Below are 14,164 nucleotides of genomic sequence, written 5' to 3' on the forward strand. Positions count from 1 at the left end.
TAAGGTAGATGATGTTGGCAATGATCGCATCGTGGTCTTCAGGGGCGTAGCCATCTTTTTTTTTTTTAGAAGTGAGGGGAACAGAAATTAGACACACACACACATATATATATATAATATATATATATATATATATATATATATATATATATATATATATATATATATATATATATATAAATATATATATATATATATATATATATATATATATATATATATATATATATATATATATATATATATTAGGGCTGTCAAATGATTAATCACGATTAATCACATCCAAAATAAAAGTTTGTTTACATAATATATGTATGTGTACAGGGTATATTTATTATGTATATATAAATACACACACATAAATTATATATTTAGAAAATATTTACATGTATATACATTTATATATTTATATTCTTATATTTTATAGTTATATATAAATATATTTAATATATAAACATAACATATTCTTCTTAAATATATACATGCAGTGTGTGTATTTATATATACATAATAAATACACACAGTATACACACATATATTATGTAAACAAAACTTTTATTTTGGATGTGATTAATCGTGATTAATCATTTGACAGCCCTAATATATATATATATATATATATATATATATAAAACATTACAATATGACATTTCCGTAATCTATATAGCCTACCAGTCATCAGTTTTTGAACAGTAAGATTTTTTATGTTTTTAAAGAAGTCTCTTCTGCTCACCAAGCCTGCATTTATTTGATCCAAAGTACAGCAAAAGCAGTAATATTGTGAAATATTTTTACTATTTAAAATAACAGTTTTCTATTTGAATATATTTTAAAATGTTATTTATTCCTGTGATCAAATGTGAATTTTCAGCATAATTACTCCAGTCTTCAGTGTCACATCCTTCAGAAATCATTCTTATATGCTGATTTGCTGATTATCAATATTTAAAACAGATGAGTACATTTTTTTCGGTATTCTTTGATGAATAGAAGGATCCAAAGATCAGCATTTATGTGAAATGAAAAGCTTTTGCAACACAATATCACAATATCATTCAAAAGCTTAGAGTCAGTATAATTTTTATTTTTTGGAAAAGAAATTATAAAATACCTTTATTTAGCTAGGATTCATTAAATTGATCAAAAGTGATGATAAAGACATCATTTTACAAAAGATTTCTATTTCAGATAAATGTTGTTCTTCTGAACTTTCTATTCATCAAAGAAACCTGAAAAAATTCTACTCAGCTGTTTTCAACATTATAATAAATGTTTTTTTGAGCAGCAAATCAGAATATCAGAATGATTTCTGAAGGATCATGTGACTGGAGTAATGATGCTAAAAATTCAGCTTTGAAATCTCAATAAATTACATTTAGAAAACAGTTATTTTATATAGGCTAGTATAAATATTTCAAAATTTCACGGCTTTGCTGTACTTTGGATCAAATAAATGCAGGCTTGGTGAACAGAAGAGTCTTCTTTAAAAAAACATTAACACGCTTACTGTTCAAAAACTTTTGACTAGTAGTGGATATTATAGGCAACTTTAATTTTTCTCTAATTTGTAGCTTTTAATTGGCTTAGAAATCTATAACTGCTGGACAATAACAAATATAATGATTTGTTTATACAGGTCCTTCTCAAAAAATTAGCATATTGTGATAAAAGTTCATTATTTTCCATAATGTAATGATAAAAATTAAACTTTCATATATTTTAGATTCATTGCACACCAACTGAAATATTTCAGGTCTTTTATTGTTTTAAAACTGATGAATTTTGGCATACAGCTCATGAAAACCCAAAATTCCTATCTCAAAAAATTAGCATATCATGAAAAGGTTCTCTAAACGAGCTATTAACCTAATCATCTGAATCAACTAATTAACTCTAAACACCTGCAAAAACTCCCAGCCTGGTTCATTACTCAAAACCGCAATCATGGGTAAGACTGCTGACCTGACTGCTGTCCAGAAGGCCATCATTGACACCCTCAAGCGAGAGGGTAAGACACAGAAAGAAATTTCTGAACGAATAGGCTGTTCCCAGAGTGCTGTATCAAAGCACCTCAGTGGGAAGTCTGTGGGAAGGAAAAAGTGTGGCAAAAAAAAACGCTGCACAACGAGAAGAGGTGATCGGACCCTGAGGAAGATTGTGGAGAAGGACCGATTCCAGACCTTGGGGGACCTGCGGAAGCAGTGGACTGAGTCTGGAGTAGAAACATCCAGAGCCACCGTGCACAGGCATGAGCACCAGAAACAGCGGCAGAAGGGCCTGACCTGGGCTACAGAGAAGCAGCACTGGACTGTTGCTCAGTGGTCCAAAGTACTTTTTCGGATGAAAGCAAATTTTGCATGTCATTCAGAAATCAAGGTGCCAGAGTCTGGAGGAAGACTGGGGAGAAGGAAATGCCAAAATGCCTGAAGTCCAGTCTCAAGTTTCAGAAGTCAGTGTTGGTGTGTGTTGAGGTAGATTGGGGAGAAGGAGTTTATTAAATGTGTGCTATTAGTATACTTCTTTTAAACTAAAATAGGAAAGTATGCTTTTAGTTTACTTTTTATGTACTTCTCAGAAATGGGCTTTATGTACTCCTCAGAAATATACTTAAAATGACATTTAAGTATACTTGACTTATACTTACAAAAAGTCTAAATATACTTGAACTTTACTTAAATATACTTTATAAAATAAACTTGAAGTATACTACTTTTTGGTAAGGGATGTCAGCTGCTGGTGTTGGTCCACTGTGTTTTATCAAGGGCAGGGTCAATGCAGCAAGCTATCAGGAGATTTTGGAGCACTTCATGCTTCCATCTGCTGAAAAGCTTTATGGAGATGAAGATTTCGTTTTTTCAGCACGACCTGGCACCTGCTCACAGTGCCAAAACCACTGGTAAATGGTTTACTGACCATGGTATTACTGTGCTCAATTGGCCTGCCAACTCTCCTGACCTGAACCCCATAGAGAATCTGTGGGATATTGTGAAGAGAAAGTTGAGAGACGCAAGACCCAACACCCTGGATCAGCTTAAGGCCGCTATCGAAGCATAACCTGGGCCTCCATAACACCTCAGCAGTGCCACAGGCTGATTGCCTCCATGCCACGCCGCATTGAAGCAGTCATTTCTGCAAAAGGATTCCCGACCAAGTATTGAGTGCATAACTGAACATAATTATTTGAAGGTTGACTTTTTTTGTATTAAAAACACTTTTCTTTTATTGGTCGAATGAAATATGCTAATTTTTTGAGATAGGAATTTTGGGTTTTCATGAGCTGTATGCCAAAATCATAAGTATTAAAACAATAAAAGACCTGAAATATTTCAGTTGGTGTGCAATGAATCTAAAATATATGAAAGTTTAATTTTTATCATTACATTATGGAAAATAATGAACTTTTATCACAATATGCTAATTTTTTGAGAAGGACCTGTATACTACAAACACTTTTTTATCACATAAGGCAAAATAGTTTCTATACTGTAATAAATGCTAAGTCAGTTAGCACTGCATTGTTCATATACATTACTGTTTGTGGCTTCATCATAAAGGGTTTCATGAGTTTATTTATTTTGTTAAAGGGTGGACTGAGGAGCTTCGTGGGATTCCATCAGCTGTTTTTGTGGGAATCCGTTAAACAGGCTTTGTGTCTTTTCTAAACCTCCGTCTGGATGCCTGTTTTGCTGGCCGCTCTGCTTTACTTCCTCTGTTTCACTAGATGTCATCAGGCCTTGGTTACTGTGATTACTACCTTGTTTCTGTGAATTAAGGGAGACTGGAGATTGTAGCCTATGATCCTGCTGCTGGATTGGACCGGCAGCCCCACGCTATAAACTAGTTTCAGCTCGTGTGTCGTCACACGGTGTCTGTTCTCTGATTACATTTGCAGCGTCTAACACCTGCTGGATCATCTGGGCCGTGGTTTTGTCCTGTGGCGTGGTGCCTTTACCATCAATTGCAACTGTGTGTAACAAACTTTAAAAGGTCTTAAGTGGCGTGCAGAAGACCAACAGCCACCTAGCAGTCACCAAGTTTTCTGAGGTTTTGTTTCTTTATTTTTGTTTTCAAGTAATGTGTTTTTTTTCTTCTTATATCTGATTTGAGATTGTGTAATCTATACATTCCTCTGTGACTTGAAGTTGACTTTGTTTTTTTGTTGTTTTTCTTTTTGTATTGTTTGATGTGGGGTTGTTGTGTTTTTCTTTTTTTGTGTGTGTTGGTTGCTGTTTTCCAGCCTGTCAACCAACTGGTCATTGTGGTGGCCGGATGCGGCCCCTTGATCAGCGTGATAGAACTGGCCTGGTGAACTTGCCTATTGGTTGAAACTGTGAGGTGTGTTTGTTTTTTGCCTTTTTTTTTTAGAAATTGTGAAGTGGATGTTTTCTTTTTTCTTTTGTTTCTTCAGAATTGGGGCGGCCAGCTGCAGAGCATCAGCGTCTCTTCTGTGGTGGTGGGACTCTTGCCTGAATGCAGTGTTCACATCGAGGTGTGATATGCAGTGGTGTGAGTGTACATGTGACCACTGGGTTTCTGGACTAGTGTGGACAACCCCAATTCTGGATTAGTAAACTGTGTGTGAGTGATTGGTTTTACCGAATTAGTGTGGTATTTTTCTATAATCTAAAATAAAGATTGTCATTGTTAAAATTGCCACCTCCTCGTCATTTATCTGACTCAGCCTTTACGGACCTGTGAGCCTGGAGTTTTTTCTGTGAAGGGCGATCCCCGGTAGTGGGCCCTGGGGGTGGCTTGGTGAACCAGGTTAGTTCCCTAGATACAGTTGTATTTCCCTTTACACACACTGCCACATTTAGCTCTTGAAGGTCGACAGTGACATTTACGTCGTAATGCCATATCTGTCGTTCATATGAACCAGGAATTTTCGCTACAGAAAATATTTAAAATATCCTGTTGGACTAACGTTATTAAAATTATAATTTCTAAATAAATAACACAGTGCAGTGTTGTTGGATGCAGACCTTGTTTTAAATGACTGATTCCAGAAGCAGGTAGGATATCCTTAATAAATATAACAGTACAAAACTGATTAATATTAAATAGGTGTACACTTTCTACGGCACAAATTGTATATAAGGCCCCTAGTTTACAAGAGCCTGCCAAATCAGACCACGCACATAGTGTTGGAATTTATACTCTAGAAGATATATCATCAAATTATAAAACATTATTTTGAAAACCAGTAATTCAGACATAAAATCTTAGATTTTTCGCGCCTTTAAAAGAATCGATGTTTCTTGGTTATGTTCTAAAATACTTATCGAGTTTAATGTATCTAAATAGATATCGCTATAAAACCGTGACTGTTAAGAGCCCGGATAGCTCAGTCGGTAGAGCATCAGACTTTTAATCTGAGGGTCCAGGGTTCAAGTCCCTGTTCGGGCGAGAGGTCTTTTTGCAAACATTTGAGTCTGGTAGCTGGGTTTGATGGCTTCACGTGAAGAGTTATGAATCCAAGAGACGCGCAACATTTTATAATCAAAAGTTTATAATAAAATACTGACGAAATTAGCTGCTGTAGACGGCAGTATCTTAATGAAACAGCTGCTCGTCATTGCCTGTCATACGTCACTACGTACGGTAGGTGGCAGAAACAGGTCGCACTGCGATCAAAGTTCAATAACGCTCCACAAGAAGAAGATGCGAAGCGCTGCTGGAAGATTCTGGAAGACTCTTGTTTTTCACACGGAGTCATAAGACGACAAGGGATTTCACCATATTTCACGGTATTGGACGATTTATTAAAATAAAATTCTATGGCATTAATAAAGTGATTGTGGTCTTTGTTTTGTTTTGTTTTTATCCCGCTTGTTTTTCTCTAAAATGTTGGCTTTTTGTAACAGACACAGTATAGCTTGACATTTAATGTCGCGTGATTTTGAAATCACCACTTAAAACCTTTTAACACAGCTAAGGACTAAAATCTGTTGTTTTAAACCGGTTGTTTAAGTTTAATCTTGAATGTTATGGTCATTTTAATGTATTTTTACTAACCAGTGCTGATTAGTATTATGAGACTGAAAATATGGCCAAGCTTTAGAGTAATTCTTACACGGTAATACTAATGAAACAATTATCCAGCGTTTTTTGCTGAGTTTTTTTTTAAGTGTTTCTTCTGATTAGATTAAGGTGTTCGGGGCAGCTATGGTGAAAGAGACTGGTTTTTATGATATGCTGGGTGTGAAGCCTAACGCCAGCCCTGAAGAGCTGAAGAAGGCTTATCGTAAACTGGCACTGAAATATCACCCAGATAAAAATCCAACAGAGGGGGAAAGGGTAAGACTGTCACAATTTAATACATTATCAATGTCTAGTATCAAGTAATAATTCCCTAATATTTCATTTATATTTGAGTGATTTCATCATTTGGATTTATATAGCAATTTATGGATCATCTGGGTGGTTTCAAAGTTTCAACCTTGAGATTAAAATTTATGTCCCCTTAATTTTTGTTTTTTTTGTTTTTGTATTTCCAGTTCAAACAGATCTCCCAAGCATACGAGGTTTTGTCAGATGCCAAGAAGAGAGAAGTGTATGACAGAGGAGGCGAGAAGGCTATTAAGGAGGGAGGAAATGGAGGGCCAAGTTTTGGCTCCCCCATGGACATTTTTGACTTGTTCTTTGGAGGAGGGGGACGCATGCACAGGGAGAGGAGAGGTAAGTACATTTCTTTCTTAGCTACAGACTCCACAATTTGTGCAAAACCTGGTAATCCATGTTATTCCTGGAAGATTTGTGAATGGAACAGCTTGTTTTTTTAAAGGAATCTGACCTTTTTCCAGTTAACATGTTTAGTAACCTAAAACATTACAGGATCTATTTTGTTTTTGTTTGGTTTAAATTTACATTTTTAAATCATGTTTGGTTGAAATTACAATTTAAATAAAAAAAATTTTTTACCAGATATTCCCATTTTCAATGTTTGTTTACACTTCTCAAGGAGATCAAATGTTCTAACACATGCATTGCACTTTGAATCATTCATAAATTATTACAAATCTTATGGACCCTTTTCACAAGAATGACGTGTTTCAGCAGTCACCAGCATCGTAAATCCTTCAAAGTTTTTTTGTATTTAGATTTTTTTTTTAAATGTATGTACTTTTATAACACTATAGTTTGTATTATATTACCTTTGCATCAAATTGCAAAAAACTAGTGTGAGAGTGTTTCTAACAGAGTGACGGTAAATTTGACATTGTTCTCTCTACTGACTGCCGTTATCAGTTTCTCTCAATTTTTTTTTCCTTTCTTTGAAAGTCATGAAAACACTATCATGGAGTTTTTCTTTTGCTATTTGAGAAAATGGGAATTCAGCAAATATATTTGTGGTAGTCTCCCATTCACTGCTATAGAAGTTTACCCAACTATGACGACTTCTGCTGCTGAGAAACCTGGAAATGTGAAAAAGGTCCATAAACTTTTGTGGTTGCTGTACACAGGAAAGAACATGGTGCATCAGTTGACCGTGTCTTTGGAGGACCTTTATAATGGAACCACCAGGAAACTTGCTGTCCAGAAGAATTTAATCTGTGACAAGTGTGAAGGTAATAATTGACAGAATTTTTTTTTTTTGTATAGGGGGTCATTTTAATCCCCAAAATTTGGGATTGGTAAGATTTTTTTTTTTCTAAATTATTTTCACAGTTGAAAACAGTTGTTGCAGTGCTGCTTAAGTATTTCAAAATCAATAGTTGTATATTTTTTTTTTTAGTGTGTTTTTTTTTTTTTGTTTTTTTTTTTTTAGTGTGTTTTTCTGGATTTTGTACTACAGGTCGTGGAGGCCGTAAAGGAGTGATAGAAGTGTGTCCTTTGTGTCATGGGGTGGGTGTCCAGGTCAGACTACATCACTTAGCACCTGGCATGGTGCAGCAGATATCAACAGTCTGTGCTGGCTGTCAGGGGCAAGGTCAGCGACTTGGTCACCGCGACCGCTGCAAAACATGCACTGGTCGCAAGATACTACGACAGAAGAAGATTCTTGATGTGCACATTAATAAAGGTTAGAAAGTGATAGGAAAAGCATGCTTCAGTCCAAAACATCTGTTCTCTGCAGTCTGTTACTTTTATTTATGCTTGATTATGTTTTATTGCAGGTATGAAAGATGGACAGAAAATAGTATTCCATGGGGAGGGTGACCAGGAGCCTGGCCTTGAACCTGGAGATATCATTATTGTCTTGGATCAGAGAGCACACCCGGTTTTCACCAGGTAAAACCACACGGTAGAATCAGTCTCTGAACTCCTGTTTGATTTTGATTTTTATTATGTAATTGGTTTGGTTTGTTAATTTATGTTAAATGATGCTGGTAATAATGAAGTTTGAAGTTGGTGCTAATTACACTGTCCTGCATTATATTTGCTGAATGAAAATCAATACTTTTTGGGGTGCCGATTCTAAAAATAGTGTCTAGCACATCGTATTGTCTAAAACAAATGTGCATTTCATTAGCATTTTTGCTTTCATAAACCATTTGTAAGGTGAAGAAGTCTTGCAGTATCCTCCAACCCCCAGAAAAACTGCCGCAAAGACATGTTTCGCTTCGTTCTCTGAGCCAGGTTATGACTATTTGTTTAATTCTCAGCCAATGTTTCATAAGTATGAATGATTCTGAAGACGTTATTTTATGCATAATCCTTATTTTAGGGTTAGAATTATAGCCAGTGACTGAAAGTTCACGTCTGTGGGTGTTTTACTACATTTAAAAAGCAACAGAAAATTATTTAAAAACCTGTTTATATGCAAAGTTCTTTATTATGTACATAACTTATGTAACAATAAGTTGAGTATTTTAAACACATTTTTTAACTACACAGGTTAAATTAAAATTATACTTATTTTTTAAACTTTTGACATTTGACTGCTGTAATTTCGTTATTATCTTAAGTACATAATATGGAAAAAAAAATGTGGGGGGAAAAAACCTGTACATGATGGAAAGTTTTGATCGTTGTTGTTGGTTTAGTTTTGTTTTTTTTAACTTGCCATCATCAAATTTAGGCTTTGTTTTTCAAGATGAAGGGGCTGTTTATTTTCAGAGACATGTCATTGATGATATTGTCCTGGAGATGGCAGCACTGGCTCATTTATTTCAGGATTGGTGTCACGCTTTCTCTGTTTTCTGTATATGGGACAGCCTGTTACAGTACAAGCAATTAAGGAACAGAATATATAGATATAATGTAAGAAACAAAACTATTAACATACTTACCATTTCTCCTGTCAGACAAGGAGAGGACCTCATCATGAACATGGAGCTACAGTTGGTAGAGTCATTATGTGGTTTTCAAAAACCTGTTAAAACACTGGACAACAGAACTCTACTCATCACATCCCATCCAGGTGAACCATTCTACATAAATATTCAAGCATTACATGCAGATTTCAATAACATCAGCTACATAGTGGGTCTGTGCTGGTCATTGCTTACAGCCTGATGGAAGTTTCTATCTTGAACCTGTAAGCATATCCACTCTTAGTGATGATCTGACTCGGGGAGAATGGCAAGAGTGATATTACGTAACCTTGGCAGATGGCATACCTTATGGTCATTGTTGCTATTGGCTTTTCCAGTGTTCCTAATCCTTAGTGCTTTATTGACCTTGTATATCTCCAGACAACCAGGCATGTGTGTAATATCTCTTCTAATAGGTAGTGAATTACTTGGTCTACCTGGATTTGGTGTAACTGGTTCTGATATCGCTCTCAATTTACTCCTGAATCATTTAGAGAGTAAAAACTACCGATTAGAAGCTTGGCTGGTTGTTAAATTAATTGTAATAATAGCAGAGCTGATACAACTGTAATATAAACTGTAGATGGGTAAAGCAAATGTATTGTCTTTCTTTGTCGCATTAATAGGGGAGTTGATCAAACCTGGGGATAAGAGATGTGTTCTGAATGAGGGGATGCCAATGCACCGTCGGCCATTTGAGAAAGGGAAACTCATCATCCTTTTCAGCGTGAGTACTTATTTTTGAATAGACCGTTTCAGTGTGGTCATGTCACTGGCCCATGAACATTTCCTGCTTGTCAAACTTTCAAAACAGTCACAGGAGGCGCTTCAGTCATAACTAATGTTAACACGGCTGTCATAACGTTTTTATCAAAACGTGGACCTTTCTGAATGGACAAGTTATGGAAATGAAAAGTGTAATACGGGAAATGTGTTAAGACTGTTGCATTAGATTTTTATTGTTAACATCCCTCAAAATGGTTTATATGTACATTTTTGTGTTCTTTAAGTCCAGTAGTTTTTATTTTCTATATCATCAAATACTTTTTGATAATTTGATTGAGTGGAGGCGGTGTGTGTATATATATATATATATATATATATATACACACACACACACACACACACACACACACAGAGCTGGGTGTGTTACATATTACATGTAATCTGTAATCATCAAAAATCAAGTAGTCAAGAGTATGTACATTTTGTAATGCTCATAATCAGATTACAGTTACCTTTTATGGATTACATGATTGCATATTATACACGCAATGGCAGTAAATCATTCATCATTTGATTCTCATTAATTCTTCTTTTAAACGGATTCCCAAACATTGTCAGCCAAAACCACTTTGACATGAAATATTTTCTTGAGAAATCTCTGAGGAAGTATATATTTTAATAATTTAACAACACATTTGTTGTCGCTTAATGGTCACATTGACATGCAGACTAACAAATTAAATTTTTATATTTTTAGTGTTAAATTAATAGTTAACTTTTTAACAACTCACAAACTCACTGTTTTTTACATTAAGCCCAGTTTGTGAAACTCTAGTTCAATGTAATGTTTAATGCATTTTATGATGTTAAAAAAAAAAAATCTTTGCTTTTTTCATATCAACATTTTAAGTTCAGTGGCAAGTTTAAAACAAGTTAGTTAAAAAAAAAAATTATCTAAAAAGTAGTCAGAATACATTACCTAAAATGAGGAACTTAGATTGTTACAATATACAGTTTTCATCATGTAATGTGTGATGGGTAATGGATTACAATTTGTAAGTAATCTACCCAGCTCTGTGTGTGTCACAAAGATAAGTTTTAAGGGGTAACATTAGTGACCGCAGGGGGAATTTAACTAAAACTACAACCATAATTTTTTTTTTTTAAATTGCTTGGGAACAAAAAATGTTCAGCTACAACTTTAAACATTTCTCAGTTTAAGTACTGAAATAACTAAAACTAAATAAACAAAAGTGAAAAATGAAAACTTTTGTACATTTATTCTGTTACATTTGTGAAACGTTTTAATACATTTCAGACCAAATACATAAATACAAGAAATGACCCCCCCCCCCCCTTAAAATAATTAAATTGTGTTGCTTTGCAGCCTGAAATGAAGATGGACATAGATTTTGTTTTATCCAGCTCTATTTACTCTGTGTAACCTTGAACATCCAAGTGAAAGATATAACACTTAACATGTCAGGAAAAAAAAACCTACTAAAAATGACTTGTAAACTCAATCAGATGTAGCAAATCACCTTCTCAATGGCACACAAAGCCATTTGACTTTCAAATGTGATCAGCTGTGGTCATTTTGATTAGCTCAGCATGAAAAGAGCTTTCCTGGAGCATTTCAGTCCTTGGTAGTGCAACTGAAGCAAACAATCAACGGTGGGTGGCAAGGCACTGTCAAAAGATCTCAGTGTTAAAGTTGTTGACCGGCACAAGTCAGGAGATGCATACAGAAAAATTGCAAAGGCTTTATCAATGCCTAGAAACAGTCTATTTTTAAGAAGTGGAAGTTATTTGGTACAACACAGACCCTCCCTGGATCAGGACGTTGCTCCAAACTGGATGAAAGAGCCAGGAGGAAACTGGTCAGAGAGGCGACCAAGAGGCCTACAGCAACTCTTGAAGCAGCTGCAGGAATGTATGAGAAAGAGTGGTCATTGTGTGCATGTGGCAACAATATCATAAATTCTCCGCAAATGTGGCTTGTATGGGAGGGTTGCAAAAAAGCCACTCCTCAAGAAAGGTCAGATGCACAACAAAATGCACCTTGAAGATTCGGAGGCAGATGTCTAGCCTTAACACCAAATGATATGTCTGGCGGAAATCCAAAACAACCCACCATCCAAATAACAATATTCCTACAGTAAAGCATGGAGGTGGTAATATCCTGTTATGAAGGTGTTTCACTGCAGCAGCAGGGACTGGAGCACTTGTCAGGATAGAAGGGAAAATGAAAGACATGCTAAGGGAAAAAAAATACAATCAAATTCCTAAGGAAAATCTGCTGCCCTCTGCCAGGAAGTTGTCAATGGGAAGAAGGTTTACCTTCCAACGTGACAATGAGCCAAAGCACACAGCAAAACTGAGCACACAGTGTAGTGGTTGAAGCAGAAGAAGGTGAATGTTCTTGTATGGCCTAGTCAGAGCTCAGACTTAAACCCCAGTGAAAATCTGTGGAATGACTTGAAGACTGCAGTCCACAAACAGTAACCATTAAATTTAACTGAACTTGAGCAGTTCTGCAAAGAAGAGTGGGCAAATATAACAGTCTAGTCTAGATGTGCAAAGTTAGTAGAGACAGAGACAGATCCTAAGAGACTAAAGGCTGTAATTAAAGCAAAAGATGGTTTAACAAAATACTGACAAGGAGGTGATCCTTTTTCAAACGTTTTCCAACAACTGTATCTTTCACTTGGATGTTCTGAGTTGTACTGAGTAAATACAGCTGGATATAACAAACTGTGTCCGTCTTCATTTCAGGCTGCAAAGCAACAAAATGTGATTATTTTACAGGGGGTGATTCTTTTCTCTACCCACTGTACTTTAAAGGCTGAGAAATTGTTATTATTATGAACTTTTTTTTTCTTGCTCCTTCTCACTTACAACATTAATTTACATAAACTGATTGTGCTCTTTTTCCTTCTTAGTTGTCTTCCCTGAAGAGAACTTTCTCCCATTAAACAAACTAAAGGAACTAGAAAGGTACTTACCTGACAAACTGTCAAATATTGAGCCTGAGGGCATGGATGATGACCTCTATATATACGCTGACCTTGAAGACTGTGATCTGACCCATGAACGCCACCATTACCACTATATAGAGGAGGAAGACTTTTACCCATCTGGCGGTGTCCAGTGCCAAACCTCATAGAGATCCCTGTTCCCTCACCCTCCCTTTCACAACATATGCCACCTCTGCTGGGACGCAAGGAAAAGGACCAAGAGGAAAAAAGTAATTTACCTCTCAACTAGTTCTGTGCCTAGAATAAGACCTCTTAGTGCCAACCTCTTGTGTCATTGTTTGGAAGAAACTCCTCATCCAAAATTTTGAGCAAATAATTTGTGTAATAAACTTAGGGGATGTTTAAAAACGAGTTGTGAGACTGGTGCCATAGAGTTTTAATTGAAGGGAGAGTCTATGGAAATGTGTGTAGCAGTTACAGTGTAAGTGGGACATTCTGTTCAAGCTGGTTGGGCCATAATCCCAGAAAATGTCATCTCTAAAAAGTATTTACTTTGAAAATCAAATTTACATCATCAGTTTGAGAAAACATTACAATCTTTGTGGTGTTTTGTTTATTGCCAATTAATTGTGGGTTACATGTAAGACTATTTGATCTTAATGTTGTTGGAAATTTGCTATGTGCCAGTTTATTGCTATATGTTTTTCTAGAACATTTTAAACTAATAAGAGGGTTAATAATTCAGTTTTAAATACATTTGAAATGGTGGTGTTTCTAAAGAAGAAAATCTTGTTCAAAATGATGGCATACTGTGATCCGTTTCTTAAAAGCTTTATTTTGTAGAGTGTTATTAGTTGGCTTCTTACTTGGTTGATATTATTTATAACCCAGTACCTGGTGAAATAACATTTCTTGTTACATTAAAAAGTCTTGAAAGAATACTTAAACTTTTGCTAATTAAATGTTAACTCTACTTGAATTTGAAATACATTTTTTGGATATTGCAATTGCACCTTTTGTTATTATTATTATTATTATTTTAGTTTTTGCTAGCAGATAAGTCTTTATTTGATTATTTTATCTGTGTTGACTGAACATTAATTGAAAATTTTGGAATTTTAATTATGACCAATTAATGCCATTCTGCAATTTGTAGTTCTATTTATAAAATAAATGTCACAATGTTATTCAGTCACTTTTGTA

General features: G+C 35.3%; 1 protein-coding gene and 1 non-coding gene across 3 annotated transcripts; both read left to right on the forward strand.

Moving 5' to 3' along the window:
- The first annotated feature begins 5,333 nt into the window (after positions 1 to 5,333).
- On the forward strand, positions 5,334 to 5,406 carry trnak-uuu. The gene has a single exon. It is a non-coding gene; the product is annotated as a tRNA-Lys (tRNA).
- Positions 5,407 to 5,420: 14 nt separating this feature from the next.
- On the forward strand, positions 5,421 to 14,148 carry dnaja1 (DnaJ heat shock protein family (Hsp40) member A1). Of its 2 annotated transcripts, XM_042760397.1 has the most exons (9): positions 5,421 to 5,747; positions 6,145 to 6,297; positions 6,498 to 6,678; positions 7,464 to 7,568; positions 7,796 to 8,023; positions 8,118 to 8,232; positions 9,249 to 9,364; positions 9,884 to 9,984; positions 12,925 to 14,148. In XM_042760397.1, the coding sequence occupies exons 2-9, from the start codon at positions 6,166 to 6,168 to the stop codon at positions 13,147 to 13,149; spliced, it is 1,203 nt and encodes a 400-aa protein (XP_042616331.1). In that variant the 5' UTR covers positions 5,421 to 5,747; positions 6,145 to 6,165; the 3' UTR covers positions 13,150 to 14,148. The 2 variants fall into 2 exon arrangements, with proteins under 2 accessions (XP_042616331.1, XP_042616335.1); XM_042760401.1 differs by lacking the exons at positions 9,884 to 9,984; positions 12,925 to 14,148 and having other exon boundaries at positions 8,503 to 9,320.
- Positions 14,149 to 14,164: the final 16 nt, after the last annotated feature.

Source organism: Cyprinus carpio, chromosome A1 (genome assembly GCF_018340385.1).
Source record: "Cyprinus carpio isolate SPL01 chromosome A1, ASM1834038v1, whole genome shotgun sequence".
In the NCBI taxonomy this organism is placed as follows: Eukaryota; Metazoa; Chordata; class Actinopteri; order Cypriniformes; family Cyprinidae; genus Cyprinus; species Cyprinus carpio.